Here is a 20,046-nt window from a genome sequence, read left to right as displayed (position 1 = left end):
ATTGGACTTGATTTACAGCACTGTCAGGCTCTGACTTGCAAGCTGTGCCACATCGAATGGTACGAAGGCTTCTTCTCGGCGAATACTGTAAAGGCTCTAGACATTCTCTCGGGGTGTGAAATGTTTCTGTAATAAAACGTCTCTCATATTGTGAAAAAATTTTTGAGTCGCCATTTTTTAAGGTAATGTTGTGATTAGCTTCATTCTGTACCTTCTTCGACTGCAGCACATCGTCAAATATCCGCTTTGTGAAGACTTCCCTGACGGGCATGATGCCACCCAGACGGTTTGCCTTTGCCCAGATCATGCGCTGGTAGATGTCACCGGAGTTCTGCAAACAGGAACCAGACATCAGGAGTGGGTTTCGTTCGAAGCGCTTCCAATGTGAGCGTTTGCGCTTAGCTCAGAAGAGCAAGTTGCTGGGCTAGTTGGTACTGTTGCATCGTGGTGGAGCAGCGCAAAGGACGGGACACAAGAAACAAGGAAGGACGTACACAGGCGCTGACTATCAACTGAATTTTTATTTCGAAACACAGAAAATATATAGCAATCATGAGGGGATGGAACATAGATAAAAGGGTTGCTCGGTCACCGGAATCCAGAAGACAGTCACGTCAGTAAATTTCCGGAGCCCTCCACTACGGCGTCTCTCATAGCCTTAGTCACTTTGGGGCGTTAAACCCCATAAACCAACCAAAACATATTGGTAAATGTGGTGGCGGTGAAAGACGATAAAGAGAAGCGGAGGGTGTATAGGGCCAAGGCGCGAAATAACGGATGATCGGTAATGAAAGATGAGCTCGCCCAAAAGGGGCTAAAAGCTATAGACAATCAATAACGGAAATGATGGCATTAAAAACATATAAAATCGTTACGAATAATTAAAAAACACTTTAAAAACATTAATAACTAGTAGGCTGCGAGGTTTGAAGGGCCGGCAATCAACAAACACATTAAGGCCTCACAGAAGATGAATTTTTAAAGAGGCCAAAAAAGGAGGCTAAAAGCACGAAACAACTAAAAGGAGGAGTAAAGGCCTGCGACGAATAAAAACTAACTCTATGTCACAATTAAAAACCCGGAATAAACACTTGAAACAGGATGGGATAAAATCAAACAACGCAAAGACTCACAACGCATGTACTGCTGTTCTCAGAAAATCCAATTCTTTCTGAGATAAACTAATGGAAGATGTACTGACACAGTGGTCTTTCGCACGACGGATGTTGCAAGCCTCAATTATTTCTCTCGACGTACGATCTCGTCCTTTCCCAATGATTGCACATTGGTCAAATATTGGGGCGCAAGTTTTGCTTTTACATTTTTTACAGTGCTTGGCCAGATTTCCAGTGATTGCTATATTACCTACATTGTTATTATGTTCTTGAAGTCTGACATTGATGCATCTTCCCGTTTGACCAATATATTCCTTCCCGCAGGATAAGGGCACCGAGTACACAACACCAGAGGCACAAGGAACATGGGGATTACTGTGCGTTTGCCCACAACCACGGTGAACTTGCCGGTTGTTGGGCGCAGAAAAGTTGATAGTCAGCTCAGTTGATAGTCAGATCAGTTGATAGTAAGCGTCTGTGTACGTCCTTCCTTGTTTCTTGTGTCCCGTCCTTTGCGCTGCTCCACCACGATGCGCTTAGCTGCAAGATGCTGGCAACCTTCTTGATGTGCGCCGCTTGCCGCTGTTCATCGCAAAGGATGTCATGCTAACTCTAATATTTTGTCTTGCTTCCCTTTAGAGTTTTAATGAAGGCTTATAGCAGGTCGGTGTAAACTTTAGGTGATTGATTTGCATTTCTTACGGGAAGCTTATGTGTTATACCGAACCAGAGCACCCACTACACTGTTTTGCGCTGTCGCAGAGAATGCTCACGAGCGCAGAACATTCTGTTCGCGACGGTTTTCGCATAGCCGTAGGTTGAGCAAACCTTGTGTCGTTGCGCTGATTTGCGTCTTTCTACAGACATAATATAGCGCAACGTACAAGTTTTTCCCTGTGTTCGGTCTGCTCATGCCGTTTTTAGGGCATAATAGCCTTTAGCCTATTTAGAACTCCCATTATTTCCTTCTTGCGACACTTGTGCAAAGGTTCGTTATGACCTCAAGCAGTTTGGGCTAGACTGAAACAGTCGTAGTACCGCCGTTGGCTCACTGTTAACGGTGCTCGGCTGCTGACCCGAAAGACGCGGCTCGTGTACTCTGTTCTAGGGGTCCGTGTACTGTGCGATGTCAGAGCACGTTAAAGAACTCTAGGTGGTTGAAATTTCCAGAGCCCTTCACTAAGGCGTCGCTCATAACATGAGTCACTTTGGGGCGTTAAACACCCGGAGACCCTGAAATAGTCATAGCAAATAAAACATGTGACTACATAGTATTCTCCCAAAGTTTTTATGTCTTTTTGTCGTGCCTTTGACTAGGACGAAAACTTGGAATGTCTATACTCTACTTTTAATGCCGAAGATGAGAGCTAGATAGAACGGAATTATTATTACGCACAGAAATATGTTGTCCGTGCGAGATGCCAGTGCGGCGTCCTTGCCTTCCCCCTCTGCTCCATTCTCTCAATCCAGCACTCTTCAGTCATACTTCGGTATAAAGGAGTCTTTCCGGGAACCCTTCTCTATGTTTGTTTTGGCCAGGGGCGCCAGGCACGGGCTTGGGCACAGGGTAGACGTGTGCTCGAACCCCCGTGGGATGAACCCGTGCTGGGCGCCCCCCTGTTCATTTCTTTATGATCATGCTAGGCTGCACGGACGCATTTTGACTACTGCAACGATGGCGGCAAACACGTTTACAACGATAACCTTCCCATTAACAGCTATCATCTCTAAAATAGTCTCCGTACCATCACAAAATGAGTAACTGACCCGTCGTTGTCGCACTAACGGACCATTGTGAATATCTTGAGCTGCCTAGGTTCTTTCATTTGGTGGAAATACAGAGAAAAAGAGTGCACTGTAGTAACGGATGAGGAAACACTTGCGGCAATGATTGCACTTAGCCCGGCCGCAGCGGTAAATGTGGGTATGTTATACTGCTGCTGGTAAGCTTCTGCATGCGCGTCATAATCCTCATCATCATCAAAATATCTAAATACTCTCCAGGACAAAGCCCTCTCCCATTCATTCCAATTCATCTTGTGTTGAGCCAGTTGAGACCACCTTATCGCTGCAAGCTTCCTAACCTCCTCCGCCGACCAGACTGTCGATGACTATTATGTTGGCCTTCTCTTGGAATGCAATCTATTACCCTGAGAGACAACCGGTTGCATACAAACCGGTGATCATACGCATTTCTATCTCCTGATTTAAGCTACCATACCATATTAACTCTTGTTTGTTCCCCGACCCACTCTACAAATCTCCTGTCGTCAATTTAATTTACTGTGCATATATCCCCACCCCCCACAATCAAATGGATGCTCATGCACTCCCGCTATGACAGACTGTGTCAACGGAATTGCAGGCACACATTACCCGGAAGCGCTCCTCGAAGGTGGTGCCCCGTATGATAACAGGCAGCACTTCCTTCTGTTCCAAGATGTCGCGTAGGGTTTCCAGGCGCGGGCGCGAGTCCTTCATCGTCAGGCTGGCCTTCATGTGTCCCGTGAAGCCCGCGGCCAGCACGAAAACTGCCAGCCACCAGGTTCCAATGAGCCAGCGCTTGGCGGAGTCTTTGGTGATGCGTGGAGAGGCTGCACAAAGGCGCACCACCAGACGAATATGGCTCCATTATAGCACTTGGACTGTTCGCCAGGACCAATGTCGCTTTATTTTACAGCATTAACCTGTATGCGGTAGTTTCCTAGTAAGTATTCTCAGTTGAGTGAGATCGGTTGCGCTATATAGACGACTACAAGATCGGCAAGAAGCGCATGCGTTCTTTCATTTGCACCCAATAAACCGAATTTTTAAGATTCCGCTTGGCTCATACTATTTGCCTTTCGATCGTATAAATAGCATTTCCAGCCCTGCTCAATTCAAAATGCCCTTCTTCGCCGAACAACGAATTCTGCTTACGCATTCTTAGCATCAATCCTTTGGATCCAATACAACCTACTACTACATGATGCATTACTACATGATGTACATGAGGTATTGTATTTATTAAGAAGGGACAGGAGGTGTGTTTGAATCATCCCGTAAGGGACCGATCCTTACAAGCACTAGGCGGAGGTCCCTTGTTTGGCACCCCAGCGACGGTGGTGGCCGTCCGGGCGCGCCTTGTGGGGCCTTAAGTCGTGGCAGCCGAGCAGGGCCGCCTCCCAGTCCTCCCGGGTTGGGTTGGGGATGGGGGGAATGGCCGGGTTGGATGGGCAGGCCCACACCATGTGATAGGCGTCCGAAGACACCGCACTACAGTGCGGGCAGCTGCCGTTAAAGGAGGGGTCAAAATGTCTTAGTGCTGCCGAGTACTCTGGCGCTCTCCCCATTCCATCACGCCCGTGTACTGTGCGATGTCAATGCACGTTAAAGATCCCCAGGTGGTCGAAATTATTCCGGAGACCTCCACTACGGCACCTCTTTCTTCCTTACTTCGTTCCCTCCTTCCTTTTTCCCTTCACTTGGGGCGAGATTCGAGTGTCAGCCGAGATGCATGGCAGTTACTGCGTTATGTCCTTTCTGAAAACCATTTATTTAATTTTTTTCCTATTCAGTTACTGCCGCCTTTCGCGCAGCTATAATGTCGTCATCCTGAAGACGAGAGAAAGCTGAATTTCCTCGTAACCTGGCACAGCCTACCATTAAGGCCTAGCACAGGACACCACTCCTAATTTCATAGTTGCGTCCTGGCACTGGAAAAGCTTTTTCTAGACTTTTGTGTTCCCAAAACTTCCGGAACACGGCATTTCAGGTTTACTTGTATGAATATTGACTAACAGCAAGAAGTACCAACATCGTCAATCCGAAAATGTAGTTACCATGCAGAGCAATCTTGTTGCTGCGACTGAAATAATTAAAGATGAAAAGGGAATCGCACGGACCTCCCCACTGGCTCGAGCTAAGCCGCAACCGCTGTCACGTGCTGTCGGAAAAAAATAGTGTCCGGCGTGTGTTCGTCACAAAATTCGGTAATTGGCCGATCGGTAGTGTGTCGTCCTGACTGTGCGCAGAGCTAACGAGCGGGGGCCTGCCAGAAGCGGTGTACAATCATGAAACAAACAATACGCATATTAGGCTGCACAAGAGACTTCATTGCTGTTGCATTTTTAGCCCGTAATATAGTGGAGCATCCCCCAAAGTTTGTTTCTCCCGATTTCCTGTACACTTCTTTTCTGCTTTCACTAGGATGCAAATGTAGCCAGTGGAGTTATTAATACGAAAGCATTTCTAGGCCGTGTCGGCGGGGTCGTGCCACCAAAACGTGTTCGCAAAACGTGTCCGCAGCAGTTGTGACGTTCTTAGAAGAGGTAGCATCAAACGAGCGGTTGTAATCGAAAGAGGATGGTATGAGGATGCTGCGCCAAAAAAAGTTATGTCGATGGGTTGATTTGTTAATTAGTTGGAGGCAAAAATGTCGAAAAAGCGTCGAAATAGTGCGAGCGTCGATCAAGTGAGTGGACGGGAAAACAGCCGTGGGGGGCAAAATAGTGAAAATGTAGGCAAAAGAGTGAAAATAAAGTTTGAAATGAATTCAAATGTATTTGATGAGGGATAATTAATCGAACAAAAAAGTTTCATTTACATAGATAAATAAACAAATAAATCAATAAATTAATGAATTAATTATACGCAAAAACCCATGGACGGTGTAATAGGCTGGACGGGGATGTAGTAAGTAGACGGGACAGCAACTATGGTGCCAAATTTGAAAAACCAAGATGGTTGTTTGAGATACAATAAGGTATAATAAGAGTAAATAAATCGATCTTTAGTTGGAAGTATAAGATGATTACGCTAATTCAGCAGTTAATTAATTAAGAAACTAAAAGAAAATTATAAGGAGACGTGACGAGTGCCGAAGAGGCGTCAATACTTTCGCACTCTCCCAATGCGGGTCGCCGCAGTGTCACCGCACCGAAACGACAATACTAGGCACTGTCCTGTCATTTTATATACTGTACGCGTCTGCCATTTCGCTACCATCTCATCAATTTAGAATGCTGAAGTGAAGTGAAATTTATTCGTTATCTTATACATGCTAACTAGTTTGCTTTCCGCTACCGAAGTATGCACACTGGAAAAGACGCTTGTCACCAACGTCAGCGTTTGCGACAGAAGCCTGGCATTTGCCTGGCATTTGAATTTACTTACTTGTGTTGAAACATAGCAGTGCTCCTGGTTGTCCATAATAAATTTTCAATTTGTTTTTCTGCTCTATGGACAGCATAATCAATTTTAGCTGTCATTTTCTTAAGCAGAGCGTGAAAACAACTCTAGCAAAAGTTTTCTGAGCTAAACTGGGTCAGATACAGTTCCACATCAAAAGGAGTCAAGGCAACTGTGCCATACATGTATGTATGTATGTATGTATGTATGTATGTATGTATGTATGTATGTATGTATGTATGTATGTATGTATGTATGTATGTATGTATGTATGTATGTATGTATGTATGTATGTATGTATGTATGTATGTATGTATGTATGTATGTATGCATGTATGTATGTATGTATGTATGTATGTATGTATGTATGTATGTATGTATGTATGTATGTATGTATGTATGTATGTATGTATGTATGTATGTATGTATGTATGTATGTATGTATGTATGTATGTATGTATGTATGTATGTATGTATGTATGTATGTATGTATGTATGTATGTACGCATGTATGTATGTATGTACGTACGCATGTATGTATGTATGTATGTATGTATGTATGTATGTATGTATGTATGTATGTATGTATGTATGTATGTACATACGTACGTACGTACGCATGTATGTATGTATGTATGTATGTATGTATGTATGTATGTATGCATGCATGCATGCATGCATGCATGCATGCATGCATGTATGTATGTATGTATGTATGTATGTATGTATGTATGTATGTATGTATTGGTTTATTGGGGTTTAACGGCTCGAAGCGACTCAAGCTATGAAGGACGCCGTAGTGAAGGTCCCCGGAAATTTCGACCACCTGGAGTTCTTTAACGTGCACTGACATCGCACAGTACAATAAGCGAGAGGTACTGGGATCGATACCCAGCACCTCCACTACACTGTTACAGGTCCTATTTACAAAGGCTATTCACGCAGGTAGGTCGACCCGAGCCTGATGCGTCAGCGGGGAGATGCCGGGCTTCTTTTTGCGTGCGCACTTCTTCGTTGTTCCTTCTGAGTCCATAGGTAGCGCGTGACAATATCATATAACAGCTTGGATTACGCCATGGTTTGGGCACATTAGAAATGTTCACGTTTTTCTGAGTTTGCATTTTGGTGGATTTGGCTTCTTCTTCAAAAAAAAAAAACTCTTCACATATTTCATTCATTTCACATTCTTAGAGAACCAGTAAAAATTTCCCTCCCTACGCATTTTCCTTAATTTTAAAAATATTTCACGTCTTTTATATAGCTTCGGTGTAATATCTAAGTTCAATGCGACTCCGAGACGTATGCTGATCAAATTTGTGCGCCTAGCTGGCCTACGTATCGAATGAAAAATCTACTGGGTGCATGTACCTTCCATGAGAAAGATGCCGAAGAGGTCGAGGAACGCGAAGTAGTAGGAGAAAGCCAGGCGAGAGCAGAGGTAACTGGAGTCAATCAGGCCCACCAGGAAACTGACAGACAGCATCGCAGAGAAGAGGCCGATCCACACCTGCGGGAGAGCAAAATCGTCACAGACTCCGTAGGTGGCAGATGTTAAAAATTGCAAACGCAGGACGAATACAGGAAACAAAGTTAGTCGTTGTCGTCTTCATAAGCAGAGCACGTAATTGAACTGTGGTCGAGGCAGGTCCTATTATTATTATTCAATTAACACTTCTCTAAGCGTGTTATATTCAAGCAATGAGATAACCTCTCAACAGGATTCCATATCCCGCGGCTGTGAATGTATACATTCTTTATACGATCTTATTTTCAGTGGCATAGACTCGCAAACAAGAGGACATTTCCGAGTATCATCTCACTACTGCTTTCGTGACTACTTCTGGTTGGCCAATCGTAAAAAAAAATTAAAAAAAACAGAATGGAAGGTCTTCGCCTCGGATTAGACGACATGAAAGATGATCAATTCCTTTTTTCTGCTGCTTCACTCTCATTTAATTCATCTTTAAAGGATTGGAACAACTCATTGAAACGTATGACATATGGCATACAGTAAATGCAGGTGACAAAACTATAGCCCTTGTACTGTGCTTTTCCTACAGAAAACGATGTACTCTTAGCCATCCGTACAGTCTTTAGGCAGCTGTGCACAAGACTACTCTTGGACGCCATAAGGTACTTGGAATGCGGCCAGTATTCCGTTCATTGGTACAGACAGCCCTGCGATAGCTTGCAGCGACGAATTCTGAAGTGCTCATATATCAAGGGCACTTTTCACACTTCATAGGCGTGCCGCTATATTCTCCTCCGCTATGAAATATTACAATATTTTCGTCGCTTTGGCCCCGTCAGGGGTTAGAACTGCCTATATACTCCATCGTCCAGCCAATCCGGACAATGTCCGGACAATCCAGAAAATCCGGAAACTGTCCAGAATCGTGCAACTAGATTCATTTTAGGCGATTACCATCGTACATCTAGCGTCACCCAAATGAAAAGGTCTTTAAACCTCCTGCCACTAGCTACCCGCCGTAAGTACTTCCGCATCTGTCTATTCCATAAGATGTTCTACTCTAATTTTCAACTTCGCTCTCGATAGATTCAACCGGCACCGTTCATTTCTCACCGTCGTGATCATCAACAAAAGGTCACAGTGCCTCATTGTAACACAGTGACATGTGCGCAATCCTATTTTCCGCTAACCTCTAAAGAATTGAATTCCCTACCCGCATCATTAACTAGCATCACTGATACAACACAATTTAGAAGAATACTTGCACTCTGATTACATAATGATCGCTTTTGTATTTTATTGTAGTGTTGTGTTCTCCACCTACTAGTATTATTCTTAAACTATTTTATTAATCTGTTCCGAGTTAATTTTGCTCACTTCTTTTTATCTTGCCTCAGTTGTTCTGTAGTTTTGTATGAATTGTGCTTTGTTTACTTTTTTCTTGTTATCAACTGCCCTTCCCTCTGAAATATACTTTGTACCCTGAGGGTATCACAAATAAATAAATAAATAAATAGATGAATAAATAAATAAATGTCGCCTATTCCTTCCAAAGCGGCCGGAGGAAAGCCAACTGCAGCGCCGTATCTTTGTCATGCAAAGGTCTCTAACCGAAAAAAAAAACTTCATCCCCGAGCAGGATTCGAAGCCCCGGTGGCGATAAGAGAGCATCTTCGTTCACAGGTGCCTTATACAAATCGTCTTTTTTTTTTCTTTATTACCGACTTGGCCGGAAAAACGAAACACAAAAATACAATGACATGACAATAAAAGCACTGGTCAGTTTCTAGCTAGTGCACGATGATAAAATGGGTTAAATGATTTTAGTTGGTCGAAGACAGGCAGCCACTAAGGCTGAGGAGCTTGCTGTCCGAAAACTTCCTGAGTATACATGATGCTCTCAATGAAATACTGATGAGCCGGATTCACAACAACATGTTCATGCCTGACATCCATTCGCGTACGCCATAGGCTGCGCATGCAGAGCAACATTAGCAGGTCGCAAGGCACTTCACCTGGCTCTGCACATGGTAGGAAGCGTATTCCAAAAGGAGTCAGGGGAAATCTTTTTTCAGTGTGCGCTTCAACACATCCCAAAGAAAAACAGCGTCATGACAGTCGAGAAAGATATGTTCTATAGTTTCCACTTTCTTGCAAATAAGACACACTACTGACCAAGGTACAAAAAGGCCTTTGCTTTGCAACCATGGCTTCACTGGGAGGGTTCCAGTATGCAATTGAAAAAAGAAAGAACGCACTGAAGGCTTCACCGGCATTCTTTTGACTCTTTTTAGCACATCCCTTTCGGGACCCAGAAGATAAGCACTGCGATAAACAGGCACTGGCAGAAACACATCAAGCAGGTCCTTGTACATCTTTTTCCTTGTTACAATGGTTAGATACTCATCGGAAAATTTTGACCGAAGAATACGGACTGCTGCAACAACTTCTTGCAAAAAAGCACTTAACCCACTCCGCCCTGCAGACATCGATGACACAACATAATCAGGCAGTGACTCTGACAATCGCACTTGTATAACAGTTCGCAGAAAATCATTATCTTGACGCAAGAAAAAGAATCTAGCGACTATCTGTCTCAGAAATAAATTTGACAACCCTAGCCCCCCGTTCCGCACCTTGTGGAACAGATTGCATCGGCTGGTACGTTCCCATGTTGACGCCCAAATAAATGTTGCAAACACTCTGTGCAACCTTTGCACTGAAGTCCTTGGCAAAGTTAACGCTTGCAGAACGTAAAAAATCCTCGCTACTAAAAACATGTTGCACACCGTAGCTCTTGCGAACATGGAAAAGTTGTGACCGCCCCATTTGCTTGTCTGAGCTTTGACTCGTTCGGTTTCATGGGCCCAATATTCTTTGCTTTCTCTGTAGTTGGTTAGCGGCACGCCGAGGTACTTTCCTGGCGTGTCTACCCACTTCATTCGAAAGAATACTTCTGGCGTGGCCTGCCACTTTCCATGCCAAAAACCAAAACATTTCTGCCAGCTTATCGCGCAGCCACTTGCATCACAAAAATTTACGGCTTCTCTCACCACTTCTTGCACGCTTTCCTGGTCTCTGCAGAACACTGCTATATCATCTGCATATGCCAATACCTTCACTTCATTATGACAAAAGGCGTAACCTCGAATGTTTTCCGTAGTTAACAGCTTTAAACAAAAGGGCTCCAGGTAAAGTGCAAAAAGCAGTGGAGAAAGAGGGCAACCCTGCCTCACTGACGACAAGACAGGAATACTATTACTCAGGCGGTTATTAATTATGAACCTTGATGTACAGCCATCATAAACCATTTTCACGCCATCAGTGATGATACATCCTACATTCACATGTTCCAAAAGCACGAACAAAATTTCATGCACAACTTTATCAAACGCCTTATGCAGGTCCAGTTGCATCATGGCGACACGACCCTCCGTTGCATCACAGCATTCAAGGACACTTCTAGCTACGTGTATGTTAGTAAAAATGGATCTTTCTTTTATGCCTTTTATGCCGCAAGTCTGGTGTGGGCCAACAAGGGTTTTAATTACTGTTTGGAGTCGTCCGGCTAGCACTTCCATATAAATTTTGTAGTCTACGTTAGTTAAGCTTATTGGGCGGTAACACTCAACTGACTGCAACCTACTCGGGTCGTCCGATTTTGGGATCAACACCACGTGGGAAGTTCGAAAAGACGGCGGAGTTAACTTTCTTTCGTAACACTCGCTTATTACGCGCTGTAATGCTATTGCCATTTCTGTTTTCAAAGCCTTGTAAAGTGCGGCACCGAGGCCGTCCGGCCCAGGCGACTTGTTCAAGCTCAGCTGCTGTATTGCAGCTTCGATTTCTGCTGCCGTTATGGGCTCCTCAAGTACCTGCGCCAGGTCCTCCTCGACTCTTGGCATTAGCGACAGGAATGCAGTTTTGTAATGTTCAACATCAGGCGTTTTAAGGCTGAACAAATTTTGGTAATATTCCAGAAACGCCCTTTCAATCACCTCAGATTCTGAAGTTACGTCATTGCGATAACAAATTTCCTTTATCTCTTTCGAAACTGCATACTGTTTTTCGTCGCTGAGCGCCCTTTTTGTGGGCGTCTCCCGAAGCCAAAATCTTTCGCTGCGTGCCCTTATCACAGCACCTCGATATTTCGTTTCATCTATTAGTTCAAGCCTAGTTTTGGTCTCTTTTATTTCTTGTCTGTACAACCCCGGCTTGACGCCTTCCATGCTGAGCATGAAATCAAGCTCGGTACGAAGTTCCTTTTCTTGCTGTTTTTCTTTACGCTTTAAAACACATGCTCTTTCTATAGCGGCCACTTTCACGTCGCATTTAAATTGTTCCCATGTTTGTATAAAGTCTGTCTCTTTTTCTAACAAGCTTTTGACTGAGTCTTTTAGTTTCTTGCTAAACTCGTCATCCTCCAACAATGAGTCATTAAATTTCCATAATTCCCAACTAAACTTGACAGTCCTTTTCCTCTGCCCAAGTGTGATCACGACTAAAGAATGATCACTGAAGCTGACGTGCACAGTCTGGTACTGGGAACACAAGGGCACAACTTCAGAAGGAACATAAATTCTGTCCAGCCTTGCGTGACTAACGCCTTGGAAATGCGTGTACTGTGCTTGTTCTGAACCTTGCATTATAATGCCAATATCTTCCAATTCTGCTTCATTAATCATCTCAGACAGTAGCTCGGCACTCGTGTCCTGCAGGGTTTTGTTGCTTGTTCTATCTTCAGGTCTATACACGCAGTTGAAATCTGCAAGCAATAGTACACGCTTTTCTGTCAGCAGGAAAGGTTGAACACGGCGAAAAAAGGCATCTCGTTCGGGAATTCTATTAGGTGCATATACACACACAGCTCTCCACTCTACACCAGAAAAGTAAAAATCGCATGCTACAATCCGGCCACTTTCACAGGAAAATACAGTTTCCACAGCGACTTTGCCGTTTAGAGTTAAAATCAGACACCCTCCCGACTTTCCTTTTGCATGGCACAGGCAAACACTGAACTGTGCACGGTAAATTTCTGCCATCGCATCTGTCAACTCTTCGCTTTCAATTTTTGTCTCTTGAACAGCCAACAGATCGATTTCGTTTTCGAACAAGAGACGTTTAAGCTGATTTTGCCTTCGCGCAGAAAGACCTCTCACGTTCAGTGTGGCAATACGCAAGCTAGATGTTAGTTGAGGCGCCATCTAAATGGTTGGGATTCGCCGCTCTCAAAGTGACATCGGTTTGCAGCTCACCTCATCAAAAATCCTTCCAGCTTGCAAAATACGGCGGTGTCAGCACTGAACCCGATCGAAGACCGGGTTACCAACACGAAGACCCTGCAAGGCACCTCCGCTAAGGCGGAGGGACACCCGACGAAGTCCTACGATCAGGAGGGACGTTCGGCTTGGGCTTGTAGGCCGCACGTCGAACAGGAGGCGCTTTGGGAAGAGGCTCCTCATGGTCCGTCCCGTCGTAGCTCGTCGCCTTGTCATCAGCTTCGTCGTGCGTCCTCTTCGCTGGCAAAGTTGACGCCGCAGGCATCTCCGTGTCAACGTCCTTCTCGTCGGTCGATTCCAAAACCGTCTCAGCTGCACCTACCGCAGCATCATCTGCTTTTCCCGCGTCCGCCTCAGTTCTGGCGTCAGGCACAGGCGGTTCTTCTGAGTTGGCAGCCTCATGTTCCGTGGGAAGCGTTGCTTTTTCTGAGGCTATGCTTTTTGGTACTGCGTCTTCCCGACTCTCACGGGTCGCCTCTACTGCGTCGACTTCGTCCATAATATGCTCCTCAGTAGTATCCCTACGACCAGGACCAGCTACGGTAGCATATGTTCGCACGCACTGGGCGTCGTCGTGGCCGAAGCGACGACAGAGCCCGCAACGTGGCACACGGCACTCCCGACGTATGTGTCCGGTGCCGCGGCACCGGCGGCAGAGCGGAGCTCTGCCAGGAACGTGGACGAGTGCGACGTCCTCTCCAACACGCATCTGGTGCGGTAAGTCCTCGATGGTAACGCCCACCTTCAGCTTCAATGTCACTGAGCGCGTAGTAGACGACTTGTCGACGCAGCCTTTGACTCTCCACTTGTCCCGAGTTATGTCGGTCACTTTTCCAAAAGCCGCCAGAGCTGCCTTCACGTCGTCATCTTTCACGCCGTGTAGCACCAGAACAGCTTCAGCCTGACGCCCTGGTTGCATGGGTCAATGACCACACAGCGGTGGTCCTTGACGTTGAACGCCTCCGCCTGTAGCATTTTGTTTTTTCCTTCTTCATTGCAGAATGTCACGGCCCAAACATGATTCATCTGATATGCCCCGAGGGCAACCACTTCCGGCAGCAATGACAGACGCTCAAGAGCGTCACGAAAGTTTTCAACACGGTATGGCCTGGCTTGGATGTCGCCATGCAAAAAAACAGTATGCAAAACGCTCGAACCTGTTGGCAAATGCGGCAAAATCAGCTGGTAGTCCTCGTTCGGTTTGATCGTACTCCTGATACCGCGGCCCGGCTGGGCCGCTAAATCCGCTCCTTGGGAGCCCATGATACACACGTCCGTCACGCTCGGTGGCCGGAAGTAGAATCTCATACAAATCGTCCACCGTCAAAGTGAATGATTTATTTTTGAGTAAAGCTTCACTATGGGACATCGTGCTTCGATTTCCGGGTGCCTAGATTTGACCTTCAGTTCAGATAGAGGTCAAACCATGAAAAACAAGAAAAAGAAATTGAATCAATATCTATGAATGGGAGTCGAACCCGCGGCTGCGGGAGCAGTTCTCCTTTAAGGGCCATTCAGCGAAACCACTAGGCTATGGCCGCATGGTACCGTCGAACATGGTGACGTCGAAACGATCTCTTTTGTACGCAGCCTATCAAAATCATTTTTGTAAGCTAATGTTCTTCATGCGAACCGGTCAGAGCACTTGACTACATACGACTAAACTTGAAACACTTTCAGCTGTTTTTCGTTTGTTACTGCGTTATTGACCGGGCGGCCATTGTCTTTGCCCTGAGCAAAAAAGTACAAGCCTCAGCCGCTTGAGTAAGCTAATCAGTTATTTGACTCTCCTGACGTTCATGACATTGTTTACTCGGACGTGGAAGAGTGGGTGGCCTTTATCGTGTTGATAACATTAGTAAGAAGTGTTCTCTAAGCTCTCGAGCATCTGGGCGAAACTCTTGGATTTCTGTTGGCAACCACAGCAACTTGAGTCAGCAGTGAAGGTGTGTTGTTTCTTCCACAATGGTGAGCCTGTCGCCTCGTCCCTTCTGCCACTGAGTGGCCAGAAGTGCAAAAATTGGAGGGGACACTGAAGCGCCGCCTTCAGTGCATGAAGCGATAGCGTAATGGGTTAATTACCTATATATGTCATTTTGTACATTCATAGATCCCTGGGAGTCCTCGTATCCCTCCTGGCGCTGCGGTGCAGCGGTTAAGCAACGATGGCAGGTGCTGCCACCGGTGGGCCTTGTGCGACCCAGGTTGCCCTTCCCTAGCGACCAATAATTAATTTAACTCCCACCTGCCACGGTGGCAAGTTTCCTCACTATCCCGTGGGCAGGTTGTAATGACGCCGGTAGGTCACGCGACCTAGATGGTCCATCCTCCTCCTATGTTGCTTTCCGGGGACCACCAACCAGAGCTATGCTCGTGATTTTTTGCTCACAATGCCGATAACACCGACACCGGATTTTGTGGAAAACGGGGCCTTTGACGCTATCGCTTTAATACTGTTATTGCTCCGCTAAGCAGGAAGAACGCAGACTGACCGGGCCAATGGCATTATCATCGTCTCTGCCTAACTCATTGATTCCATTTTTCTGCATGCTACCGCCTGAGAGAGCTCCGCCGATCCAAAGTGCGACTCACAGCAGCCTCAATATCCACGCGAATTTTTTTTTTCTTTTGACAGCACCGAGTACCACTAAAATACCTGATAAACTAAAATCTGTTTTCGATATCATACTTCGATACAGTTTCGGTTACACGAGCATAGCTTTCAATTTTTTTAACCCAGCATGTGGCGCATGAGTGAGACGCTCGGCTAACCGACTTGACATCAGCGCGCTTATGTGGTCTTAATACTATAAATTGCTGCAGTTTCTACCGTGTACTCTGAACATGAATTAGCATATTAGTGCCTAATCCTAGCATTCACGAATGTTTTAACCGAGGTTTCAACCTCCTTTGTACGGCAACCTCAAGACCTCAGGTGCCGCGTTTAAAAGCAGCTTCCCAGTCCTAACTGCATGCCAGTGTGCTTCGAGGTGAGAATATGGCTCCGTTGGTAACAGCAAGCATTCTCTTTATTTAGTGACTGAAATCTACTGTGGGAGTTGGGCCAAGTACCTTGTCCCTGAAAAGATGCCCGGTAGAAGGCGCTGAGTCTATTTACTCTCGTAAAGGCTTATTGGTGTTTAGATTGTACCGGCACCCACTATGCTGCGAGGCCAGCCGACACGCAGAGTCACTGGCCTAAAAAAGGGATTTTTTTCCATTCCTGGAATATCTACTAAAATCCTACTCCTACAGTCGATGCCATTTGCATGCATGTACTGCAACTAGAAACTGGGGACGCGCAAATCGACCCTATTCAGACCAGCTGTCTCAACCAGGTCTCACGCTGATTCATTGCGATCCGCTGCCGTTTACACCGGACAAGTGAAAAATTTGAGAAGGAAATCCCTACTGCTCCCAGGTCCTTTTAAACAAGGCAGAAGAGCAGCAAAAAAATTTCAGGGGACGCTTAAGGTCCGCCTTCAAGGCACGACGCGAGAGCGTTATAATGGGTTCTTTCAGCTCCTCTTAGCATATCACTTTGGAAATATGAACGCTGTTGTTTTATTTTACTATTATGTTATTTAATTTTTGTTTTTATTTTTTGTGAGTGTGTGTATACATACACACATATATGTATATATATCCTTTCTGTACAAAACCATGTAAAGAAATACCATGGAAGAAAGAAAAAAAATGGCCTGGCTTAGCTTATGGTTAAGCCTAGGATGCGAAGCATACCGCCGGCGGAGTAGAGCACTGCACGGGCCACAATCTGAGGCCCAAGCCCGGCCCGGGCCCGAGACCTGAAGACCGAGCCCGGCCCAGGCCCGCGGCTTCAAGCCCGGGCCCGGCCCAGGCCCGCTAAATTATCGCTGTAGCGAGCCCGGCCCGGCCCGTGAATCCCGGAGTGAGGCCAAGCCCAGGCCCGACCCGGCCCGTATCACAGTAACGCTTGAGGTATACTGATCACTCTGGGCAAGCAGACTGCGACTAGATCGATAAGGAACTCGCCCACAAAGGTTCTGAAACCACAGTTTGGGTTGAAGAAAGTTGGCTCTTTTTAACCCAGAAGGAAGTGATTAACAGTAGCGCTCGCCAGGCCTGTCTTTTGGACAGTGATCTCGTGTACGTGCGCAAAAATAAACTCGGAAGTTCCGAGAGCCAAATAAAAAGGGCTGCATACGAGCGTAATAGACTACTTTTCATTCCCCCATGATTTTAATCAGTTATATTTTGCCGCCAGCGAAGTATAAACATTAAAGCTGGCTAGCAAGCAGTGGAATGACATTTTTTTAGTGAACGCGATCTCTCAGGTTGAACTCATAGCCGAACTGGTCGCCTTTCAGCAGAAACGAGAAGCTAAAAGGCTTGAGTATTTCGCGGTGTGTATTTGAAGACTATAAGCATCCTAAACTTATATGTTCTTCTCGAATGCATTTCTAATAGTTTATAGGTATGCTATGGGATGACGAACGATCAATGGCCAATTAAGGCAGGTTGAATTTTACTTTTACTGGTGGACCAAAAGATAACGCGCGAACCACGTGATAACTTATAGGGCAGAATACTAGTCATGACAACAAGGCTCTTGAAGAAGCGAGGAGGGATAGATGTGGTTATGAGATGAGATTTACAAATTCTCGCCAGCTTTTGTGGCTTACTAATTACGAGATCTTCCGGCCAGGTGATCAAAAAGAAAACCAAACGCGCTTTAGTTTGTGAATTTTCTCTCATGAGAAAGATATAGCTAAAAATAAAAGCTATGTTTTGGGGGCTGTGAGAGACACCGAAGCAAAGGACTCCGGACCATTTCGACCACCTGGGTTTCTTCAACGAGCACTGATACTACAAAGTGCATGGCTGTCATGCTTTGCCACCTAAATAAAAATGCGGCCGCCGAGGCTAGGAGCAAACCCTGGTTCACCGGCTCAGTAGTCAAGAAACTTGACCGCTAAGCCACCGCGGCGCGGAAATAGGGAAATAAATAAGTCAATGAATAAAGCTTAGTTTTTTCTCAGCGCGTACTATAACCCATAGCTCATCCGTGTCGCTGCTCCAATGCCGCAGTTGTGTACTTCACTCTGCAATAGTGAATGAATAGTCGGACATCAGCAGTTTCTGTACAAACCGAAGGCCGGCTCGGGTCCGCAGCTTTAAGCCCGAGCCCGGCCCGGGCCCGCAACTTCAGGCCCGGGCCCGGCCCAGGCCCGGCAAAACAAATCATGTCCCGGCCCGACCCGGCCCGCCAGCCGGGCCGGGCCCGGGCTTTCGGGCCGGCCCGAGCCCGTGCAGTGCACTACGGCGGAGGCTGCGCGTCCGCAAGCGAGCGCACGAGTTGAGCCCCAGCTTTCACAGCTGTTGTGACGTCATATCACGTGGTGCGCCGATGTAGGTCAAGTGGTAGCTACGCGGCCGCGCGCGGCGCAGCAAGGAAGAGCTCGGTTGTGCGGCTAGTATGCTTCGCATAAAAAGTTCCTCAGTGGTTGAGGTGTAGTGCACCCGGCTCACGACCGAAGGTGCAGCGGTTGGAGTCCGTTCTGGACCATTTTTATTTTCAGCGCTATTGCTTTTCTCTCCTTTTCTCTTCTCAGAGGCACTACGTAATGGTGGTGAAATAACGTCACGAACCTTTAGAGGATTGAGGAAGTGTGTAGGGACGTCCACACTGTTTTACTGTGCTATCGTTGTGAGGTATGTGAACTGCACGTTTGAAGTCACGGGGTTGTGACGTCGCAACCCTTTAGACCCACCCGACTTTCGCCAATGCCGACTCCGCTGGTTTCTCAGCTGAACCGGGCGCTTAACGCTATCGCGCTAACATAATGACCCTGTTAAAAATGAGGTGTACACTTCTCTTTGAATGGGATCGGTGGCACTTAGAAAAAATGGCCTTCAAGAAGAAAGTATTTGCGCCTGAGTTGTTAAACAGACATCCAAGTTATCCGAAACTTCTCTGCAACGGTTCTTACCTCGACGTCGAACGAGTTTACGTAGCCGAACACGTTGGTGATGTATGGGTCGGTTAGGCCACCGCAGTGAATGGCCTCGGCGTAGAAGAACTGCGGTAGCGGTTCCAGTGCCGATGCCCGGTCATAGGTCGGCGCGACGGGACCCACCAGCAAGTCGCTCTCCTGGGCACAAACATTGAGCATCCAGTCGTCAGTCATGCGACTGGTTATAATACAGTCAAACAAACTAATCTGAACTGAGGGTCTTGCCCAAAGAAGCCCTTTTGTGGCAGTACCTTTTGTGAGCTTCGCAAGAGTGCGAATACTCAAGAAGAGTTCCATTCCTTCCCTGTGGCCGTCTATCATTGAGTTCAGGAAGGCCTTTCTTTACTGATTGAAGAACCGCATGTGACAATATGAAGGCGGGAAATTTTCATATTCTGTGAATTTGTAACGGAAGAGCCTAATTTCGATGAACTCCTGCGCCCTATTTACCGAAACACAAAAAACTAACAAAAGTACATCCTTAGGAGCAAATGCTTCCAAACATCGTGACTGAGAATGCATCTGTGCATAGCTCACGCAATATTAATTTATAACAAAGGTCACTTACGACCCGTTTAGAGAGAGAACTTTTAAACACATCACTCAGTTTTCAACGATAACGCCGCATCTTACCTCCGCCAAATGATGTCAAAGATTTATACAACTTTTCGACGGGTATGATGCCATTACTTCTCAAAATACTTGTGGAATGTCTCTGAAAGCTTGACGATACTGTTCACTTTTAAACGAGGTTTACATCGCTAATTTGAATACTGCGACCGTGATCTAATGTTAAGTAATTTTTATTGTGGTATCTATAGCGCCGTCTTGAACAAAACGTTTCTTCACAATTATAATGCATGAATGACTGTTCTCAAAGTTTTAAGGATATCGATATCCTTTGATTCATTTTTTTTCTGCAGTAAGAAAGGCTTCCTACAAGTTGTGGCCACTATCCTTGCAGTTTTTTTCCTTAATTATGAGCTATTATCATTGAAAGACGAGCGTCAATTAAC

The 20,046-nt window shown here is 45.9% G+C and overlaps 1 protein-coding gene across 1 annotated transcript; it reads right to left on the bottom strand.

Annotated features, from left to right (window-relative positions):
* Nucleotides 1-211: 211 nt before the first annotated feature.
* Nucleotides 212-19,204, bottom strand: LOC149324354 (ionotropic receptor coreceptor Ir8a-like; the record flags this gene model as incomplete). Its single annotated transcript, XM_089565597.1, has 4 exons — nt 19,007-19,204; nt 7,653-7,791; nt 3,492-3,709; nt 212-331 (listed from the first exon to the last, which is right to left on the bottom strand). Coding segments are annotated over exons 1-4 (675 nt in total), but the record flags the coding sequence as incomplete, so codon positions are not given.
* Between the last annotated feature and the right edge of the window lie 842 nt (nt 19,205-20,046).

The sequence above is a fragment of the Amblyomma mixtum genome, unplaced genomic scaffold (assembly GCF_055824585.1).
Source record: "Amblyomma mixtum isolate Tamu unplaced genomic scaffold, ASM5582458v1 scaffold_48, whole genome shotgun sequence".
Taxonomy (NCBI): Eukaryota; Metazoa; Arthropoda; class Arachnida; order Ixodida; family Ixodidae; genus Amblyomma; species Amblyomma mixtum.
This window is presented reverse-complemented; position numbering and strand designations above follow the sequence as displayed.